Below are 22537 nucleotides of genomic sequence, written 5' to 3' on the forward strand. Positions count from 1 at the left end.
GACAAACGCAGCCAGGAAAGCCTCACGAATGGTAGCGCCATAGAAAAATTTTCGGATGCCGCTTATAGCCTTTTTGGGCGTGAAACTTTTTGTTAGGGTTATAGTCATAACGGGATGTTAGTATAAAATAGAAGGCTGTTTCGCTATAAGAGAGTTGTGTTAGTAGATATTTCTGTATAATCTTGAGTTGTGAGATTTTCTTTTGTTTATAGCGAAAAATTTCACTTGTTATTTTGTATTATTCCTAGAGATATCCATATATTCCTTCTTAAATAATATAAGAGCTCACAACATCATGACAGTCACTTCTAAGTTCAACAGATTGGAAAGAGAGGCCCCAGACCCCATTGTCCAGACTATGACTCTTTACGCCAACGACCCCAGTCCAAATAAGGTCGATGTCTCCATTGGTGTCTACAAGTCCGAAAAAGGTGGTTCCTACTTGTTCCCTTGTGTAGCCGAAGCCAAGAAGGTTTTGGCCGCAAATGACCCAGGCCACAACTACACTAACATGCAAGGTATCCCAGAATTCATTCTGGGAGCCAGAAAGGTTGCTTTTGGGGAGGAATACGCTGCTGAAGGAAAGTTGGCCTCATTACAAACCATTTCCGGTACTGGTGCACTTCATATGGGTTTTGTCTTCTTAAGAGAAGCTGGGTACACCAACTTCTACCTTGGAGTACCAAGTTGGTCCAACTACATTGGAATGATCGAGTTCATTGGCTCTAAGGTCACCACATTCACCCATTACAACGAAAAGACTAAGAAAATAGAGTTCGATGCTGTTGTATCGGCTTTGGAGTCCGCTCCAGCCAACTCTGTCTTCTTGTTCCAAACTTGTTGTCACAACCCAACGGGTGCTGACTACTCTCAAGAACAATGGAAGAAGATCGGTCAATTACTTAAACAAAGAGACTTAATTGCAGTCCTCGACACTGCTTACCAAGGATTTTCATCTGGGGATAAGGACAAGGATGCTTGGGCAATTAGACACTTCTACGAATTGGGCTTGGAATTCGTCGTTTGTCAGTCCTTCTCAAAGAACTTGGGATTATATGGAGAAAGAGTGGGATGTGTTCATGCCGTTGTTCAAGACAAGGAGTATGTTCCAAATGCTCAAAGCACCTTAGTTGCTAACTTCAGAAGCGAATGCTCCTTCGCACCAGCTTATGGTGCCAGACTCGCTTCCATCATTTTCCAATCCCCAGAATTGAAACAAGTATGGGACAATGATGTTGCAGAGATCACCGAGAGATTGAAGACCATCAGGAAGAAGGTCCTTGACATATTGACCGAATTAAAGACCCCGGGTAAATGGGACCATGTCGTCGAGCAAGAAGGTTTATTCTGGTACTCCGGTTTAACTCCAGTGCAAAACGACAGGTTAATCTCTGAGCATAATGTCTACTCTACCTCTATTGGAAGAGTCAACATCGCTGGATTGAATAACAATAACGTCGAGTACTTCTGTAAGGCTATCGACGAAGTGGTAAGAAATGCCTAATTTCTACTTGATATACTAGTAATTCACTTCCCCCTCAAGCATATGACGGGCCTATTGGCCAGGTTAATAAGATTATATAGAAGGTAATATGAGGAATAAATAATTGGGTGCAAAAGGTTAATGATAAAAATATGGCTATCGATTTTATTTGTACTACGCAACAAACTGCAATAGGCATTACACTATTTCAATATGAAAACTCTTCCGAGCTATAAAGTTCCAGTTATAAAGTAAATTTTGCATGCAAAGGTTAACAAGTCTAAACTAAGTTCAAATATCAAACTATTATACATAAATGAGAAAAGCCGTAGATCCCATTCCTTTGGGATCTTCCAAGGCTATTAAGATGCATCTGATATATAATGACGCCGTCTCACTGTTATGAATGCTTCATCAGCAAAGAATATAATACATGCGACAAATGCTTATTCCCTTACTTATAATGTAAATGCCCTATCAACCATACGCCGATGAGAAAGTCATTATCATTTTCTCTAACCTACCCTTCCATGGATTTTCTTGAGGTGCGCCTTCAAGTTATCCTTTCTGTTAAACCGTTTACCGCATTCAGGCTCATCACATTCGAAAGGCTTCTCCGATGAATGGCTCTTCATGTGACGCTTGACATGCTCTGGTCTTTGGAACCTAGAATCACAGACAGGACATTTATGCTTTTTGACTTTGTCCTTTTCTGCTTTGGTGTCTGCCACAGGGACATTAGCTGAATTCATACCAGTTGCAGACACAGGAAGACTATTATCACCGTTCAAAGATGTTTGCATGTATTGCATGCCATACACATCTTGCAGAACCGGGAAAGCTGCCATAGGGGGTAACAAGCCAGATTGAGAAACTCCTCCCATTGAGACCATGCCGTTGGTCATATTAGAGTACATCTGAGCACCTGATTGTGGTCTAGATTGGTCCTGAAAGTTCACAGCACTCTGGTTGTTGCTAGAATCACGAAGACTGTTCAAAGGAGAAGTGGCGATAGACGCCAAGTCGATCGAAGCTGGGTATGACTTAGTAAATGGAGCTGCCGTGGCCGACTGACTGAGGTTCTTGGAGAGGTTCTTATTGAACTTATCGATATTATTATTGTAGATAGAATTATTCTGGTCACTCGAAAACAGAGGCAGCAATAAATCTATACCTTTACTACGATAAGACGAAGTAGATGTACGAGCAGCACTGGTAACAGTGTTAGAACTGTTACTTCTTTGGAAAGTACTGTTGTCAAGGAAAGAGGCGTCGTTATATTCCACATTGGCGCTGTTTGGAACCAAGTGGTTATATGCTTTTGAAGCGTCAGACACGTTGAACGGTTGACCGTAAGCCACCAGTGGCGAGTTATTGGTGTAGAAGATTCCTGGGGTAGATGACGAGGAAACAACCTGTGATTCTTCGTTGGAATGATTCGTTGTGCTGCCATTAATGATTGTCGTTGTATTTGCCTGAATTGTATCATTTCCAGTGTCATCTCCTAATTGATTGGAGAGACGCAACGACAAATCTGCAGCGTTGAAGAACGAGTCATCCTTTTGAATAGAGAATTGTGCTCTATTTGAGTTAAGTGGAATTTTATTGTTCTGCAAGGATTTGTTACTTTCGACAACCTTGTGGATACTTGAAAAGCTCTTTGCTTTTCTTAACTGTTTCAATGCATCATCATCCTGTTCTTCGATTTTAATAGAGTCCAATGTATCATGTCTCTTGAGAGTGTAGGGCCCTGTAGAATTGTTACTAGTTTCAGCTGTGCTTTGGTTTGTACTTGGACTGAAAAACAGTCCTGTTTGATTTATTGAGCCATTTCCCATGCTATTGCTGGCATTGTGGCTACTGAAATTGTTCTTCGACATTGGAGTTTGCAATGGAGTTCCAATGTCATCAAGTTCCCCTCCTATCTTCTCAACTCGAGGAGAAACAAAGGACGAAGGAGTATAGAATGGATTCAAGTTTGTGTTGGAACCGACCAAGTTTGAAAACGACGTCGACTTACTGGCTGCGACTCCACCAAGAGTCATAGGAATGTTAGTAGCATCTATGGACATTCTAGAACGAGATCTACTGTGCCCTTTCTTGCTTGTGTGAGGAGTTTTCGTCACTTTGGACGAAGGAGCATTCGACAAGTTGACTGGAGAGAGAGCTGCATTCGAAACAGGGCCTCCTCTCATTGGGGTATTGAAAAGAAGGTTGTTGGCTCCTATGTTAGCGAAATTGTTTGTATTATTTGTCACCGAAGACACTGAAAGTGACTTGTTTCTTCCAACTCGACGAGGAGTCGCCATTATTGGCTGAGAGTTGGACTGACCGTTCAGTTTCGGATACAGAGCGATATGCTGGAGCGAACTGGGTGAGTCAGAAAGTGACTGGTTGGATACAGATGAGGAGAGTTGCGGGATCGAGTCAATAGAATACAATGTGCTGGTGGAAAACGACTGAGTCATATTTCCAGTACCATTGGTGTTATTATTGGAAGCCACGAAGCCGCCATTACCATTGGTGTGGTATTGAGAGTTCTGATTAAGGTTCTGAAGTGAAGTTGGCGGCTCTTGGGAAATTGACACTATGGACGATGTGGATAATGTGGCTTGGTGTCTTGCTGGAGGTCTCTGCGATAAGAACTGTGAGTTGTAGGTGCCGTCGTCCAACAGAATGTTCTTGGAGTGGGAAAACCGATTGGCCACTTCCAGAAGAGAAGCCCCGCCGTCCATTCGGCTGTTGGATAATGTAAGTGTGCTATTACTGTGGTTGTGTGTGCTATCCATGGTGGTGTCCATATCGTCGGTGAGTCCGAGATTGGCACTGTGTGCTAGCGAGAGCCCTATAGCCTCCAAATCACTGTTGAGGAGCACATTCTTACCGGCGTGGTTGTTGGCAGAAACGGGGACGAGCTCCTCGGCGTAGTCTTGGTCATCTCCCAGGCTTGTAACGTCATTCTGGGCATTTTCTCCAGAGCCATTGCCGTACTGGGCCTCGTAGAAATCCACATTGTTTAGGTGGTGGAAGGAGCCATCGCTGGAGACGTCGAATGGTTGGGAGAGCTGCGTAGGCAGACTCATGAGGTACTTGTCCATGACTGGCGACGACACTTGTGATGAAATGCCTGAGTGCGAGATACAGCTGCCGGCGAAACTACTGCTTACAACGACAATAAACCGTAAAACCCTGTAAACACTGGTTTTTGGAATCTTCAACACTTCCGAGATTTTCAGGCCTCTTTTTTTTTTTCTTAAGAGAGGAGAAGCGAAATTCGGTGGTTGTGAAGGGAAGTGGGTGAGTGAGTGAGAGAACCCAGGAGGAATGGTAGATTGGTGGTAGCGAGAGGACGGATGGGTATGAGGGTTTTGAGTGTGTTCAAGATGAACAGAAAGAAAACTACCGAGAGAAAGAACAGAAGAGAAAAGGAAATATAACTAAAGAAAAAAAAAGTCACAATAAGAAAGAATTGGTGATGATAGTAATAATAATAAGAATAATATTAATGAAGAATAATAATAAGAATAAGAATAATCACAGTAAATTAAGACGTAACAAATAAACACCAGAAATTGGCCGCTTTCCGCTATCTATGGGTAGGAAATGTAAGTGGTAGTAGTCGGAGGAAGAAGCACAGCACAGGAGTCGGTGTGACAGTATAATAAATTACTGGCCAGTGATCGAATTTAGTGAGTACATATGTACATATGTACATGTATAGGTATAGGTACATAAAATATAAAAATACATGGGATATTTAGGGAGGGTGGGTGAATAGGATATGGAAGTAAATTGAGTTTCTGAGGAGGAGGAGGTGGAGGAGATTGTTCGTTCGTGGTGGTGGTAGTACCAATTATTACTTAGTCTATTATTACCATTATTCCAATAATTTACTTGGTTCTATTATTAAATCACTTACTACTACTACTGTTATTAGTGGCATTCTCTACCGCCATGGAACCCAGAAAATCCACAGAACCTACATCTTAACTGCTGTCAGTTATGCACCGGCCTCTTCCTCGACCGGATAACACCAAGCGATCTCCAAGGCGGATGTGGTGTGGTGGTAATTAGGAGTATTTATCAGTAATGGTTAGGTGGATGGAAGAAGATTGATGGTTGGAAGAATAGCAGCTCGGGGGTTCCGCCGAGGGGCCGGAAATTGTGGCACCGGGAGAAAGATTTGATATCGATTTAGGAAAAAAAGAAGTTGGGGACGCGTCCCAATCGGGGTTAATGGACTGTCGTTCATAGACAAGTGAATCTGGAGCTGAGGTGGAATCCGTTGTTGCGTTCCAGCTGAGGAAAGATTGTCTGGGGTTGGAAAAAATGGTTGCAACAAACAGACGAAAGCGGACAGGCTTATGGTGGCAGTTTCATGTTCACGACACGGTGTAATGTGTAATTCCATTTCGTTTTGGCTGGGTTGTTGACACCAGCGGACATCTGGGAAATGGTGCCACGGCGGCCATCTTGGCCCACTCTTCGGAAATCGCTGAAAATTGCGAGCACAGACCTTCTCAGCCACTATCCCAAATTACTGATATTGTAACACCGAAAAATCTATTTTTAAAGCAATGTGTGAATACTGTACTTTGTACATTACGCCGACAGAGGCAGACTCGTTGGTAAAACATGCACATCTTAGACCAATTATTGCAGTGTTGGTGTGCGATGTTCCGCTTGCACCTTTGGGGCACGAAGCACTCATCGCAGGAATTGAGGTTTTTTACTACTTGAATATAGCAGTTAAGTACTAGAAAAAGGAGGCTGGGCGTAGAAAACGGAATTGCCCAGAGATTACCGGAGAACCACCAGGTGATCCCCACGAGCTGATCTGCACTGAACCGCAAGAGCTTAGTGGTCTCCCACGGCAAAGTCGTTTTCTAACACGATTATCTTTTCTTGATCCAAGATAATCGGTGGTAGTGTGTACGTCGACAATTTTTATTCATTGCCTGTGATCAGATCAGTAACTCCAGTTGATTCTGCTATATTGTAATTTAGAGGAGCCCGAGTACATGGAGTTACACCTGAAACAAATCACAAACTGGTGAGTGTGTGAAACATAAAGTGCGATCGGAATGAGTTCCGAGGCCGTTGGTGCATGAACCGTTTACACCCGCCGCAATATTTTGTATCCATGAAGCATATTATGATCTGTAATAGAAAAATACAATGCAATGTTATAACAGAGCCACTGCTGGCTTCCCCAACTTGGGGTTATTATTACGAGCATTTGGAGACTTGTGAAAATAGTTCTATACGTTAAACAAAGGTTATGAAGCTGCAGGTCGGAATACATATGCAGGTTTGCATTTATGACCGAAAATCGTTCCAAAGCAATTAACAGACGCGTCTTGCTGATTGATATGTCAGCTCCTATTGAGCCTAAATACACATTACTGAACACTTAAATATGGGGCGTGCGTGGAAGTGGAGGGTCCTAGGACTATTTGAAACGATGTTAATCTATCGCGGTAGATGTAATTCGAGGTGATTTTAAAAAAACCTATTCTGGCGAATCGTTCTACTGCGATCTACGAGAGGCGACCCAGGGCCAAGGAAGTAGTATCCTGCAAGGATTAAAGGGAAACAAGCCAACATCCTGGCCGTTGGGCAATTTATGCTCACACGTCGTTCCCAGTGGCAAGAGAAAAGCTGCAAATTACGGCACATTCCGATCTAGAAGAATGTGTTCTAGATGTGAGCACATGAACTGTTGACACATTCTGCACTAGAGTTTTCCCCTTGAATCTCCTGCTTGCTGCTTTGACGAACGATGGTGCATTGGAATGAAATACGGAGACGGCTTTTCTTGCTATCTTCTTCATGTATCGGCAACGGTTGCTATGTTGTAAATGGGCCTACCTTTCACTTTCACTCATCCCATCAGTGCACACATCCTGTGATTTTTTTATAGATGTCATAACCGAATTCTTGACACCAAAAAAGACATATTTCGCAACCGTTTTCTCGAGCCGCTGCAAAATCCCAAATTACCCAATCAGGTAAAAGGACGTGCGCCTACCGAAATCATCATCTGCGCTACCAAGATTCGAAAAAACTGCCAACTTCGGGAAATTCTCTAAACCCGCTGCTCATGGAAAATGAATACTGTCGATTTCGCTTACGTAAGCACGTCGTTGATGCAATTTCCCATATCTCCCTTTTGGGATCTTAACTCCTCGGGTCTTGTGGAAAGTGGGGAGTGGACGTAAAAAGTCGGAGGATGAGTTGAGGTATTGGCCAAGGGGGTGGTGTTTTACGGATTTGGATTGGATGTGGTTGTTTGACAGATTTACGGGGTGGCAGAGGGTAGAGTAGAGTTGGGGAGGAGGGAAGAGAGAGCAGATTTAGAATTAAGCATGTTTGAGTGGGTGCTGTGTATTGATTGGAGTAAATGGGTTTCTGTGAAGAGAAAAAAACAGATTGTGTGACAGGAGGATGGGGTGGGTAATGGAGTAGGAATGGTACGGGCCAGACCCATACATTGGAATATCAGATATTACGGCCAAAGATAGAAATGTACCAGTTCATGAACATGAGAATACAGTTAAAAAAGCAGTATTATTATTATAGATGAGCATTGATATGAGATTTTTCATTAATATGGTATAGCAGGAATATATAGCAGGAACAATTTCCACTTCTTTACTTCTTTATACTATAAGAACTCGGACTTCATACACTGGGCGAAATCTAATAGTCTCATACTAATCATATACTATTGGTGCACAGATCTTTATGTCACAATGAGATTTGTCACTGCATATATTACTCTCCCCATGAGATGGCGTAATAGATTACGTCATCTGAAATATCGATTAGTATACGATTTCTATTACCTTTGGAATATCATGGAGAGCCGAATCAATGACAATGTATATTGAAGAAAAGGACATGACTATTGATCCTGGGAGATGTAGAAGGTGTACTGTGAAGTCAATTTCAAAAAAAGTCCTTTTAAAGGGCGATTTTTCACCCAATTGGTGTAATTATTCAGTCAAAACTGTAGAATATTGAACCCTATAACCTCTCTGATATTCTCTACTAACCTACTTTTCAAAGTCTTCGTCGAGAAATACGTAATATTAACTCTTTTAATCATATATACAATAATAATAAAATCATCTATTGCCCAAAGGTCCACATGAAGCTTATGGGTTTTGCTTGACGAAGTCAACACCCTTCTTGATGTTGGCAATCAAGGTCTCCTTGGCGGTCTTGACCAACTCCTCTTCGTAGTTGGACAATTCACCCAATGGGTGGACGCTCTTGACACCCTCAACACCCAAGGTGACCTTGGAGGAGAAGAACTCAACACCCTCATCCTTGAACAATGGGGAGTCGACGAAAGATGGCTCAATAACATCCTTCTCGCCGGCTAAACCGTCAAGAACGGAACCAGCGAATCTGGCACCGGCTTGGGCCATGGATAAAGTGGCAGAACCAGCACCATCTTTAGCTTTGACAACTTCGTCACCACCGAATTGGATTCTGTGGATCAAAGCATCTCTGGTCTCGGTGTCCAAGTCCTTGTGGTTGGTTTGAGACAACAATGGGACAATGGTGATACCAGAGTGACCACCGACAACGGTGACCTTCTCGTTGACTGGGTTGGTACCAGCGACCTCAGAGACGAATCTGGAAGCTCTCAAGACGTCCAAGGTGGTGACACCGAACAACTTCTTTGGGTTGTAGACACCCTTGGACTTGAAGACCTCAGCGACAATTGGGACAGTGGAGTTGACTGGGTTGGAGATAACCAAGATAGCAGCGTTTGGAGCGTGGTCGGCAGCAGCCTTGGCCAAGTCTCTAACGATAGAAGCGTTGGTGTTGAACAAATCGTCTCTGGTCATACCTGGCTTTCTTGGGACACCGGCTGGGATAAGAATGACATCGGCACCGGTCAAAGCCTCGGCCAATTGGTCTGGGTTGTAACCCTTGACGGTGGAGTTGGTTGGGACGTGGGAGACGTCGGCAGCGACACCTGGAGCACCTCTCAAGTCGTAAAGGGCCAAGTCGGTGACCTTGTGGTTCAACTTCATCAACAAGGAGAGAGGTTGACCGATACCACCACCAGCACCTAAAATGGCGACCTTGTGGGCGTTGGCAGCAGAAGCAGAGAATGATCTCTTGGCGATTTTCGAGAACATGGTTATGGCGATGATGGTGCTAGGGTTACTTGGAACTGAGAATAGCAGATGCTAACAGAAGAGAACTGGGAATTTCGGCTGCGACAAAGGGGATTTCGCTCTAGTTATATACTGGCCGAGAAACGATTCTGGGAATTGGACGGGGAATTAGTGGTATGGGAGACAGGATAGAGAGGGAGTGGGAGAGTGAGAGTGAGGAATTTTTCACTTGTCGGTATGAGTGTGTGGTGAGGTGGGGGGAGGTTGTAGGGAGGATTAGTAGGGGAGACGGGAGAGTGTAGGGAGAGTGTAGGGAGAGTGTAGGGAGGATTAGTGAGAGAATTAGTGAGGATATGAGGGATTAGTGAGGGATTAGGCAGAGATTGACAATTACTGTGGATGAGAATGGGATATAACGGAGTGAGCAAAAAAAAGTGGCTAGAGAGGTTATTGGGTGCATGGGATGAATTTGGTGAATTAATTGTATAGGGTGAAGAATTTGGTGAATTGGGTGAATTGAGTTCATATTTTGCAGTTCATATCTTGCAGTTCATAGATCTTAACGAAAGGGAGAACACACAATAGGGAGAGAAATTACGCTTGAAAAAAATTACGGACGAGAAACACGGTTGAAAAATTTCAGGCTTTTTCAGAAGATTGTGAGATTATGAGATTATGATGATGATATTAATAATAATTTGTCTGCCGTTATCACTACAATAAACAACATGATTTTCTATTTTCTACTACCGGGTAACCATCGAATGGAATTAAAACCAATTGAATTAATTTAATTTGCTGAGAGTACCCCTTCAACATGAGGCAATAGAAAAATACAACACTCCTTTGAAACACCAGTAGTATATCTCCCACAGACCCACCACCAACTCTACTCTGACCCTCTACAATGCCGCTGTTTAGTGACCACCACGGACACAGGGAGAAAAGGTGGGGCCTGGAAATTGCAACCGTCGTGGTCGGCGAGAGCACCACTGACCAATGAGAGTGGATGATTTCCTGTGTGGGGCCACACCGAACAGACCGATTTGTGCCTGAGATCCAGGCACGTGATATCAAATAACCCCAGACATCGGAGATGGAAACGGAGCTGGAAGACTCTGTTGATTGGGGAGTCAATTCTAGGGGGAAAACTGAGGCTGTCGTTTCAATGGCAATGGAAACGGTTTTGTAGCGGCAAGGTAAGAATCTAGCCCTATTTTCCATAAATTTCAGGTTATCTTCTATTCCATTTCATCACTACCCATCTACTCCGAGCCTTTTGCTCCACAGTCCCCTGATTCCAATTTTTCACGGATTTTTCACGGATTTTTCACGGTATTCGTCTCCCTGCACCGCCGTTGCGGCAATAAAAAATTTAGAGAGAGGAACCGAAAAATGCGTGCCGAGCGATTTAACAGCCAGTTGTAGGATTTTGCAATCATTTAATTTTCGGAGTGGTGATGTTTATTGCTTTAGTAAATAGTAAGTAAGTATAGCGGTTAGAGGTGTAGTTTATATTAAGGAGAGTGAAATGAGTGTGATGAGAGAGAATGTAAAATAAATAATAACTTAGACGGGCCCAATTGTCCATTCAATGCTGTATATGTAAGGCAATATGTCAAAAAATTGTCAAAAATTCTTCCAAATCACTGAAAATTCGATAATAACTGCATTCATTTATTACTTTCTAATTTCTCGACTAAGGGGAGGAAGTCCAACTAACCCCAACAAACCTTCCGAAGACTCTTGATCGTAAGGAATTTCAGAGTATTGACCTAAAATTCGCCATTTTATCCTGCTTATTTTGCCACGATTTCTATTGTATACCCATATTGTAATCCACCGATCTGTCGACATGTTGCAGCCTTATCGTAGACGGAGTTGAGAATTGTTTTAGCATCCAGTCCACCACAACAAAGGTCTGCTTCTGCAGCGTACTTTAATAACAAACGACTCAACGGACATTAAAGACTGACATTCAATCGACCTTTAGTTGAGATAACCCCAATGAACTGTCCTTTGAAAGCATAGAGGTCGTATTCGTAAGGCAAAGTCTCAAAATTTCTTCTTCCACCATGTGCACAAGCTATGGAAACACGAAACGAGAAAGCAATCGATTTTTCTGAGTCTAAGTTACAACATTTTCAACCAAAAAATCTGCTAATTTATGATAACGCTTAGTCGAAAGGAACTTCTCCAGCAGTAAAAATGGAGTTCCATACTTTTCACGGATTGCTTCTACCAGTCGATCATCTACATTAGCAGGTCTAGGAGTATGAACTTGTTCAACAGTATTATCTCCACATTCTTCCTCAGTCTCATAAGAAGACAGTTCATGGTCTCGGTGACCAAGCTTCAATGAGATTCCTTTTGGAGCGTTTGATAGCATGTATCTCAGCTTTGCGAAGGACAAGGTGGTACCTTCGATTTCATTTTCAGAATCAGAGGATGTGCTACTAGACGTAGTTGCAGGAGTTTCGTCACCAGATGAGCTTGAATATATTATTCTAGGAATTTCAGGAGAGTCTGTTTGGGAAACTGGCTCTTCCTTGGAGGATGTTTCGTTGGAGACTGCAGTCGCCAATAATTCATGCAATGCCTTATACATGGTTAAAGGTGGTAGGCTACAATAGTAGCAAGTAGTTAATCTATGAAAGGACGAATCGACCAACCATTTATATAAACTTGGGTGCTTATCATAGGACGTCTTTCTCTTGTATGGCCATTCAGCATTCTACCGGAAAAACTTATCAATCAACCTTATCAATTTACAAATATGGTTCCAGTTGAAACAATCTGGCTTTGTATAACTTAAACCTATGGACCTACAATTGCCAGCTATTATCCTTGTATGTAAAAAGACTTTTCACCAATGAATATTTGGTTGCTCCCATATTTTGCAGCCACTATACTTAATGCATCAAATAAACGGTAATCGGACCATTTAGTACCATGTTGATAGCGCTCCTATCAAATATTGTGGATCGATGAGTTTTCAAATAATAGTATTTACTCCTTGGTCTAGAGGCGTTTATTACTATCTTATTAAGTATCCACATTTTCTTCTTTGAATTTTTACTGAACCCATATAGCATAAAACATAAACCAGAACAAAAAAACATATGATACATTTATTAGCTAAAACTAAAATTTCCTTTCCTCTAATTCAAACTGCAAGCCGATTAAATGAACTCCTCCTGATGCCATTTGTTATAAATGTACCACTTCAACAGATCTGAATCTTCTTTATAGGCTTCAACCCCCTCACTAAAAAGCCGCCTAACATCATAAACGCGCAAAAAACGAAATCTCATCCTCCATTTTCTTAACTATGGAGACATCTTAAAATCATCTGCACCATCATCAACAACATCAAATGGAGTAAACACTAACAGTCTTTCTATCAATATAGTTGAAAATAGTCATGTCCAACAAAAAGATTGCGGAAAAGCATTCCATGGATATTCCACATGTGACGGCTGTGGAATTACCGCTAATCGTCAACAATACTGACCGTGCTATAGGGATGATTGGAGGTAAACAAAAGATTTCATCGGTGATCAACTCACCAGATAAATCTGGTAACCTCAACAATCACACAATGCTCGAAAATACATTGGAATTGAGGTTGAGAAAAGACCCTCATCACCATCCAATACAATCGCTGTTCAACACTAGCGAAAAAATCTTGTTGAAGGTGTCCATTCCCAAGGGAAGCATACCAAAAGACTACAAAGAGAACCCTCTGAAATATTCGATAAAGGATTTGATAGAATTGAACGACAAGAACACCGACACACCAAAACACAGAACACAGCCAGTGGCGATAATTGACAAAACCTATCTGTTCAAATCAATAGCCGATTTCCAGATATCAACAAAGAACAACAGCATGGTTCAAGATTTTAACAAATCGATTCTTCATTCAAATCGCTACGACACCTTACAGCAGTACTTCGAAAAGCATGAAAAGTTCAATGGAATCTCTGATTATAAGGATAACAATGGGTACTATCAAAACATTGACCATCAATTGCCTCCTCCTCCGATATTGAGTCCTATTCGATTCCCATACGATTACAGGTACCAAAAGAATCCATTCACGACGGCCGTGAAAGATGCCCAGAGTGGTGATGTCAAAGTGTTCTCAACAAAGCAGACTGTCAAATTATTCACCAAAATGATCGATTACAACACAGCAGTTGTCCCAGATGCCCCAGCAGAGCAACTCATCGCCAATCTTAAAGAATTGGAGTCCAAGAAATTAGCTGTCAACACTATAGAATCGGAATTGTTACGATGTATCAACTGGTTGAAAACAATCTTCGAAATCAAGCCAATTTGGCTCCGTAAACAGTTGGAAGATATAGTATCCGAAGACCTAAAAAGATTCATAAAACAAGCATTACCATATGTGACGTATATTTACAAAAGTGGACCATGGAGATTCTGTAACATAAAATTTGGAGTGGATCCCAAGAAAGACCCTTCATATTGGATATACCAAAGTGAATACTTCAGGATCCCAGGATTGAAGTTTGTAATGCCTCGTGTCCCATCGAAGCGAATCGTACCAAACACAGTAATAGAAAGTAACAAGAGAAACAAAAAGGGTCCTCATGCTGAAGAGGTTCAGGTGTCAGAGTACCTATTCTTTAATGGAGTGACATTACCTTCAACTGTGACGTATCAAATGGGAGACATCCTAGATTTGGATATAGCTACAATGATAGAGGATCACCAAAGTTACTTTGGGCAAGACTTCTGGAGAGAGGCACCCGACTTCCAAGACGGCTGGATTAATAGACAGACCATGGAAATTGTGCGGCGTATAATTCGATACAAACTTGATAGAATAGTGAAGGAGGAGCCTATGGACCAGAATAAGATCTACAAGATCATGAATACCGACTATACTGGCAATGACGACACTGCAATCGACGTTGACGAGGAAGTCAAGGAAGAGGAGGATGTTGACGTTGAAGTTGAGCGTGAAGAGATCCAAGCAGAAGAGGATGAGAGTGAGGAGCCAATTGACGAAGAGAATTTGATGAATAGGATAGCACAGTTGAACGAGGATGGACCTAATAAGTTGAGCGAGTTGATTGGATTTATCAAGCAGGACTTGATAGACGATGAATAAGTAATGGACAGTAGAGTGCAGTGTTAGAGCCGAAGATGCGTTTATGAGAGAACATTCGGTATTGATAAGGTCCAGATCATAATAAGTGGCGCTGAGACTATCATAATCAAAAGTCATCATTAGTGAGTGAAGCAATCTGAATCGTTCCTTAACGTCACCTCCCAGCTTCTAATCTGAGCTACTATATGACCACTCAGAGACTTACCATATATATACATACATAAAATAAGGGTTAATTCACTAACATTATTAAGAGTTAGCAGATCGCCATAGTTGGACTCACTTTTTATGCTTATCCAAAGTTCACATTTACCAGGGAATGGTAATAAGTTAATAATCCAGTTGTAAACACTATCTTAGACACCTGTTATTTGCTTATCCCGCAATAGCTTGTATACTCATACACTCATACATACATTCTTGACACCTGTCCTGACACCGACGTAGGTCTCTCTCATAACACTACTTACTAGCATTTAAGGCGTTTATACCCAATAGCTAAGACCTTCATAGTGAAGATCCTCATAGTAGTCCACACTATTTCTCTTGCATAGTTAACACCCCCGTAGTTTACATACCCATAGCCAACTCTCCCATAGTTAACACTCTTCCACAGTTAATAGTTAGCACTCTCATAGTCAACACTCTCATAGTTAACATCTCTCATAGTTAACACTCTCATAGTTAACACACTTTCATAATTCTCATCTCTCATAGTCAACACTCTTCCACAGTTAATAGTTAGCACTCTCATAGTCAACACTCTCATACTTAACTCTCCCATAGTTAACACTCCCATAGTTAACACTCCCATAGTTAACACTCCCATAGTTAACATCTCTCATACTTAACACTCTATACTTAACACTCTCATAGTTAACTCCCCACCATACTTAACCCTCACATACTTCACATAGTTAACTCCCCTCCATAGTTACTCACTCGCTTTCTCTCCCACACTTAACACGGCCCCCCTGCAGGACACCAGAAGTAAACACGTTAAGCATTCTGAGTGCTGCAAAGAATTCAGAAGAGTATATCGTTGTGTTCTTCTTTATCATCTGGTGGTGTTCAATTCAGTTGATTTCATCGTCAGTTGCCACAAATCAGTCTATAAACGACTTCCCTGTAAGTCCGACCAGCATCGAACTCGGTAAAATCTCATTACTCATACACCCGCCGCCAAATACAATCTGCCATGACTAAAGCCACCGAAGCGCTTTTGGCAGTGTTCGCCGTATCCGCTGTCTACTTTGCATTATACACTGGAGTGATCCCAGTGTCGGAGAAAATCCACAGCGAAATCCTCCCTTTCTTGCCTTGGTGGGGATTGGTGACGTTTGGCTCCTACGCCTTGGCAACTTTGGGCTGGGGTGTCCTCACATTCAAGGACAAGGAGGATAAGTACAAGGAGTTGTTGGTTCAAATCGACGAGGCCAAGCAATTCTACAAGACCAAGGGCCTCGACTTGGATTAGAGAAGAACAGAGTTGGTGCCGTGGAGAGGCAATTATTACTGTATTTTAAAAGAGCTTTATTTAGTTGGAGAATAAACAGATAAAGATCCCCCGATGAAGAAATTACAACATTAGGAATGTGTATCGAGTAACATATATTGTATCATTTGTAATCTACTGATACGTAATGAGTCAGACTCTAATAAATAGAACGGATAAAACTGTCCGTATGTGCAGCCTAAAAGCGGCCAATTGGATTGATATAAACGTTATGAATAACAAAATCAATATCATGAAAAATGCAATATGACTAAACAAACGAAAACTTTAATTTGAATGGTTTGAAAGCGGCTGTAGAAGTCGTGTATGTCGAATACCTTGAACTGGCATAATAGAATGATTGTAGTATAAGAAGTATAACAGCTCTCCTGTCATTTCTTCTCACGACCGTAAACTCGGTCTTTCAATAAATTCATTCCAACATCTCATGCAGAAGCCTGAACCTCCGTAGTTCCCTTGTTCTCACGAGCTCTTCTCTTTGCCTTTAAGAGCTTTTCAGTTTCCGCAAAAACCTTAATTGCAACAGGAACACCAGCCCAGTTCTCATCCTCTTCCTTGTTCATAATCTTAGAGTGGACTTCAGGCGATTCCTTTGCTACTGATAATGGATAGTTTTCCTTATTCAAGTACTTGAGCGGAGCATGGAAGTTTTCGGGCCATCTGCCTCCTGCTTCAACCAATTTCTTAGCAGCGATCTTTCGCTTGCTATCCCAATCTTTAATGTCATCGTTGAATAATTCCCAAACGCAATTGATACATCCACTCATACAACAATTATCTGGTTCTCGTGGACGGGCTGGCACCGTTATTCCAGCAATCACCTTTGGTTCTCCAACCAGAAGTCTACTGGACGACTTACGATTTTCTCCTTTGATACGGCCTCCGAAAATCCGAGAGATCTTCTGTTCTGCTGTGAGATTGTCCAATGTGTATTTTCCTTCGAAGGTAGTTTTAGTGTGTTTCTTGAGTTCGTTGAGACTGTCGTCGGACATCATACTTGATTCCAAGGGATGTGTTGGGTGAGAAGGTGTTCTGAGAACCAAGTCATAGAAGGCATACTTTTTGACATTAGCAGCTCTAGCAGCGGCATTTGCTGCCGTGGATTGAAACCTTCTGAGTACAGGTGTGCTTACCCTTGAAGTAATTTTCATGCTATCACTTAAAAGCGAATTCTTTTTCGTTGTGGGTCTTATCTTCTAGCAGATACCAGACAACTGATGCAACTCTACAGTGAAATTAATAGAGTTCTTCTCAAAAGAGTGCTGAAAAGTTCCCTAAAAAAGTCAATTAATGAGCTGGAAAAGAGTGCTTACCTCTAAATATTCTATCCGAACCAAAGGAACCGCTCTAATAACAGACTAGCTCCCTCAGTTGTGTATACTCCAGAGCATATGAATACCTTTGCTGTCGTTAGCTAATCAAATTTGGTCATTTAAAGAAAGAGACAGCGACATAAAAATGTCGTTGGTTAGAGGTTGTTATCGTGAGATGCGAAATGGGAAGAGATGGGGTAGATAAAATGTCGCATTTTGCAGTCGATTGGCAGTCGATTGGCAGCCTTGGGACTGTTAGGCGAAATGGTTGTTTGCTGGACTATAAAAGTGTGTGTTTGTTTTCTGCAAGTTGGACTATAATGAAGCAGAAAGAATTGATTGGGATACTAGGTTGTTGGGGGTTATGGTACAAAAAAATAATAATATTTGGAACCAAGTATGGAATCATGTAGTAGTAATTATTATATTCGAGCTTGATTGAAAGGAGTTCCTAAATCTCAGTAGCTACTAAGGAGCAGTAATCTCATACATTCTGGTACTCCTTTGTTGCTACGAAACCGAGAATCACTACGAATTGTCCTAGTCAGAAGATCAAGGAGAAGAATGCTTGTACACTAAATTAAATGCAGAAAAGTCTATAAATAACGTCTTGTGACTAGTTAGATTACCAGAGCTAGACATGTTGAATATCCATCGATTTGAGTGCCAGGTCCATACTAAGGAAGAAACCATCTCCCATGCCCGATGCTGACCACGTATGGTTGACGTCCAAGGTAAGAGCTCCCCTATTTCTAGCATACGCTTGAAACCCATTATTGACTAGCTCCTGAATTCCAGACCGCTTGAACTTGTCTCTAACTTTTTTGTCCGTATGGACACGCGAGAAGCAGACGGCAATTTCATCTTCCTCAACATACTTCTTCACGGTTTCATAAAGGACCTGAGTTGCAGAGGAGTCAATAGAGTTCATTCCCTTGCAGTCAAAGATAATGATTTTGATATTGTTGCTATTGAAGTCCCGTTTGGTTGGCTGCGATGGATGAACCAATAATGATCCATATTTCTCAATTCTACTCAACTTGCTCTTCAAGTCTCCCACATTGGCAAAATTCAAGGGTTCAGGAATTTTAATTAGAAGGACACCTTCAATTTGCTCAATCTCTGCAATGAGTGTCGAGAGCTTATCGGCACTAACGAGATCGGGACTAGGGCTGCTAGGAGGAGAACCAATTAAATTTTCAGTAGATATGTTGTGTGGAGTATTGACCAAACTACCGGTAGTTTCGTCAAAAGTAGCAAAGCTTTCTTCAATCAAGGCATCTGCATTCCTAAAAACGTTTGTATTGGGAACTCTACCCAAAATTTGAATACGAGAACGAGTACTATGCCTTATAACTCTTACAACAGCAACTAATACACCAAGAGAAACGCCAGCTTCCGCGCTCCAGAGAATTGTAGTACCCATAACGAAGAAAAACGTAAAGAGTTCATCATATCCTTTAATGCTCCAAAAGAACATTAGGTCGTGTGGTACTTCTTGCAATACCGTAATACCGATAATTGTTGTTGTCAATGCCAAGACACATTCCGGAAGGAAGTATAAAAATGGCAAAAAATAGACGATTGCAATAACCGTGACGAACGCCATTAAGATCCCTGCCATTGGCCTCGTTGCACCTGCTAAGATATTAATCTTAGATCTACCAAAAGCTCCGAACGAGGGTAACCCACTCACTAAACTAACAAGCAAATTGGTTGATCCCAAAGCAATTAATTCACGATTAGACGATACGTTATAATTGTACTTTGCACCCAATGACTTGGTGGCAGTCGTTGAATCAAAATATCCCAAAATAGTTGAAAGGAAAGCAGTTGAAAATGTATGTTTATAGAGACCCAACTTGCTCCACTTGAGTGGATTTATTATTTGAAATGAGTCATTTGTATTAGTTATATCGCCGACCACATCCACACCCTTCTGGTCCCATTCAAATCTATAACAAAGATATGTTGCAATGATGACCATCAATAGAAGCTCCGGAAGGTATATAGCCAGGCGATATTTGTATTTGTTGACGAGCGTGTCCTTGATATATCTTGCAGTCATAACAACAGTCAAGGTTGCTGCTGATATTGTCACTGATAAGATGTGAGTTTCACGCCAGTTATTGATTACAAAGATTAGTTTGTCCAAAGTGGTGACATGGGGTTGGGTTTTGGATAATTCAACGAGTCCCATTTCCGTGGTGAGCTCGTTGATAATCATTATGAAACCCATAGCAGCGATGAAACCTTTCAAAAGTGCTCTACTGAGGACATTATCCAAGTAGCCAAAACGGAACAAACCACTTGCCAAAAGCACTCCACCGAGTGCAAAAGACATCGTTGAAGAGATTTCAAGCTGGGAAAAATTGTCAAAGGAGCTACCATGGCGTATGGCTTCTATCGTCTGACCGTACATGATTGCAGTCGAGGGAGAAGGGCCCACCACTAACACCGGTACGCATCCTAAAATGGCGTAAGTACAACCTCCAATAATAATTGAATAGAGACCTGTTATGGGAGGTAAGTGTGCCAATGAAGTTGCTATCGACATGACCAACGGTATCTGGAAGGAAGATAGCGATAGCCCAGCAAGAAAGTCACCTAAGAGGCTTTCTTTGACATTATACTTGGGCAACCAACTTAATATTGGAAGGTAGTAAGCAAAATATGCTCCGACATCAAAAGAATTGTCGTTGACTTTGTTAAACACATTAAAATTGAAAATAGTCAGAGCGTCATCACTCGTGATTTTCGCATTTGCATTAAGATAGTTTTCCACCAAGGGATCATTTAGAGAATTAATACTCTTCAAACTACGAAGCGATTGAGTAGAAGGAATCGAAAATAGTGGGGGCCGTGAAGGAAGCCTAGAGGAAGATGTAGGAGTATTGGTGTCATAACGGATGCTCGGAATTGGAGGACTCGCAGTTGTGTTGCGTAACAAACGAGTATTCTCATCTGCCGTGTTCATCTTGTAGCTACCAGTTCATAAAACGCTCCTACTGACCATTTAGACACTAAATAAAACTAGATTGATCTGGAGATTTCGATATTTCAATGAACCAAATTTAGCAATGGCTAAAAAAAGAATTAAACGCGACAGACAATTTCCAGATTAGGAAGGGACCAATGCTGCGGCATGGAGTCATGCACGTGCATAAGACTGTCAAGTCGGTTAGGCGAAAGTCTGATTTCTGGGGCAGAAGACATTGCCGATTAGATTGAAGGAAGCAGCCCAAGCTTTTGGAATCAAGTTTTATTTGTGATGGTCGCTTAGGAGAGACAGACACAGTGGTCAGAAGCGTTGAGATTAGCGCGAAACGGTTGTTTCAGTGGCAATTGAGATGGAGGAGCGGGGGAGGGGGTATCTCGCTTCTGTCCATGGATCATAATTTTAGTAAATCCGATGTGGATAATGATACTAGATAACGGTTGCTTTCTTGACACTCTGATCCAAGATCACGTCGCCTCATATATTTCAGGAAAAGAAAGAAGTTAAAACGGTCATCGGAACCGCCATCAAGAAAAGTATCTTCATCCCTCTTCACTAAGAACCTAGCTCAAAATCTCAGTTGCATTGCCAACTGCATTTCAGAGGGATCCTACTTGTACAAACCCTAACTCACACATTTTGCCAAAGCCATCGATAGACATTGGACGTCTCTCATGAACACGGATTTGTTAAAATCAACCTGCGTAGTTGCAAATTTGTAAATGTATGCATACAGTGCATGAACTATAAACACAGAAAAACTTTATCGATGTAACCTCATCACTATATTGAATATTATTTTCTTTTTTAAATTCTTATGTCACCAGCATCTAAATAATAAAGCGAAAAGATGATTGAAAGGTAACGCCTGGTGCGACACTCATTTCCTTTTCTTCTCTTCAACGTTGCTATCTTAAGTCGTATTTGAGATCATTGGCCGAGCTTCATGGTATTTCATTGGTAATTATTGCCACGATATAATGGTAGAGCAGTTCTAGTAGGCGCCGTACATATTGCCTCCATAATGCATACGGCAATCCGCTAGGTACTAGTCTTTACTAAAACTATTTTGCGGCTATGCTGCTCTCCACAATTCAGGATAGATACGGACATTGTGCACATGTGCAATGTGATGTCTAGATCCACTCTAATCTCCAGAGAATAAGGTTTCTACAATTAATCCATTTTTCACCTTGTGCTTAGTTTTTATCCCTGGTGACTTTAATTCGTTCTTAGTTCTTATGAGTATTCAAGCGAGGCGGCCCATCCATTGCTCATCTCTCTTGTTTTCTCTTGAATTCTATGTCTTCTCTGTAACACTTTCTCTAGGGAAATCACATCGATCATCTATTCTATAGCCGCACGGACCCGAAACGGCCAATAATACCTCCTTTAGTATCAAGCGGACATTACCGTGATGGAACTGTCGTACTCCAATCCCCACCAGTGTCACCTTTCAGATGGCTCCTGTGTCAAATGCTGTCGCTAAGACTTTTTGCAATTCCGCCATGCAATAGACAAAAAATTATATGCAAAATTAAGGTTTTTATCTCGTAAGATTTGCGATCAGATACCCACGTGGTGATAAACGGATTTTGTTATCCTACATGTTAATGAAAAAAGCAGAAGATTTTGTAGTGATATTCTACATTAGAGGTAGTAATTGGCTCCTAATAAGGTTGGATCACGTGTACATACAGGTAAGTTTTAGCCTACGGCGTGACGCGGACGTATTATCAGCCTCCTCTAGGCACCGTTAGGGGGCTTTTTTTTGAATCCTAGTCCTAGATTATAAATCACCATTTTGAGCGCATCTCTTACATCATCTTTGGTCAGTTTAGCAACCACCCTGGAGCACTAGTGAGTCCCCTTGTAGCTTGCTATTTTTTTAATTGTACTTGTCAAAGGCACCCCGACAAGAAAATTGTCCAAGCAAATATCGAACA

General features: G+C 41.7%; 7 protein-coding genes across 7 annotated transcripts; 3 read left to right on the forward strand and 4 right to left on the reverse strand. All coding sequences in view use genetic code 12, as the record gives it.

The window, feature by feature from the left end:
- The first annotated feature begins 122 nt into the window (after positions 1 to 122).
- AAT22 (Aat22p) lies at positions 123 to 1751 on the forward strand. The gene has a single exon (XM_064920515.1). The coding sequence runs from the start codon at positions 296 to 298 to the stop codon at positions 1502 to 1504; it is 1209 nt and encodes a 402-aa protein (XP_064772938.1). The 5' UTR covers positions 123 to 295; the 3' UTR covers positions 1505 to 1751.
- Positions 1752 to 1998: 247 nt separating this feature from the next.
- CAS5 (Cas5p) lies at positions 1999 to 4581 on the reverse strand (the record flags this gene model as incomplete). The annotated part of the gene is made up of 2 exons (XM_064921709.1): positions 1999 to 4128; positions 4396 to 4581. 2 exons carry the CDS (start codon positions 4579 to 4581, stop codon positions 1999 to 2001), a joined length of 2316 nt encoding a protein of 771 aa, XP_064772939.1.
- Positions 4582 to 8556: 3975 nt separating this feature from the next.
- MDH1-1 (malate dehydrogenase) lies at positions 8557 to 9899 on the reverse strand. The gene has a single exon (XM_064917508.1). It carries the CDS (start codon positions 9640 to 9642, stop codon positions 8644 to 8646), a length of 999 nt encoding a protein of 332 aa, XP_064772940.1. The 5' UTR covers positions 9643 to 9899; the 3' UTR covers positions 8557 to 8643.
- Positions 9900 to 12952: 3053 nt separating this feature from the next.
- Positions 12953 to 15072, forward strand: RJT20DRAFT_52954 (transcription factor TFIIIC subunit). Its single transcript, XM_064920519.1, has one exon. It carries the CDS (start codon positions 13046 to 13048, stop codon positions 14762 to 14764), a length of 1719 nt encoding a protein of 572 aa, XP_064772941.1. The 5' UTR covers positions 12953 to 13045; the 3' UTR covers positions 14765 to 15072.
- Positions 15073 to 15782: 710 nt separating this feature from the next.
- Positions 15783 to 16473, forward strand: DPM3 (Dpm3p). The gene has a single exon (XM_064920517.1). The coding sequence runs from the start codon at positions 15963 to 15965 to the stop codon at positions 16239 to 16241; it is 279 nt and encodes a 92-aa protein (XP_064772942.1). The 5' UTR covers positions 15783 to 15962; the 3' UTR covers positions 16242 to 16473.
- On the reverse strand, positions 16474 to 17603 carry RJT20DRAFT_52943 (uncharacterized protein). The gene has a single exon (XM_064920516.1). The coding sequence runs from the start codon at positions 17429 to 17431 to the stop codon at positions 16706 to 16708; it is 726 nt and encodes a 241-aa protein (XP_064772943.1). The 5' UTR covers positions 17432 to 17603; the 3' UTR covers positions 16474 to 16705.
- Positions 17604 to 18227: 624 nt separating this feature from the next.
- RJT20DRAFT_146031 (putative sulfate transporter) lies at positions 18228 to 20570 on the reverse strand (the record flags this gene model as incomplete). The annotated part of the gene is made up of 1 exon (XM_064918839.1): positions 18228 to 20570. One exon carries the CDS (start codon positions 20568 to 20570, stop codon positions 18228 to 18230), a length of 2343 nt encoding a protein of 780 aa, XP_064772944.1.
- Positions 20571 to 22537: the final 1967 nt, after the last annotated feature.

Source organism: Scheffersomyces xylosifermentans, assembly GCF_036884685.1.
Source record: "Scheffersomyces xylosifermentans strain CBS 12540 chromosome Unknown RJT20scaffold_6, whole genome shotgun sequence".
NCBI classification, from domain to species: Eukaryota; Fungi; Ascomycota; class Pichiomycetes; order Serinales; family Debaryomycetaceae; genus Scheffersomyces; species Scheffersomyces xylosifermentans.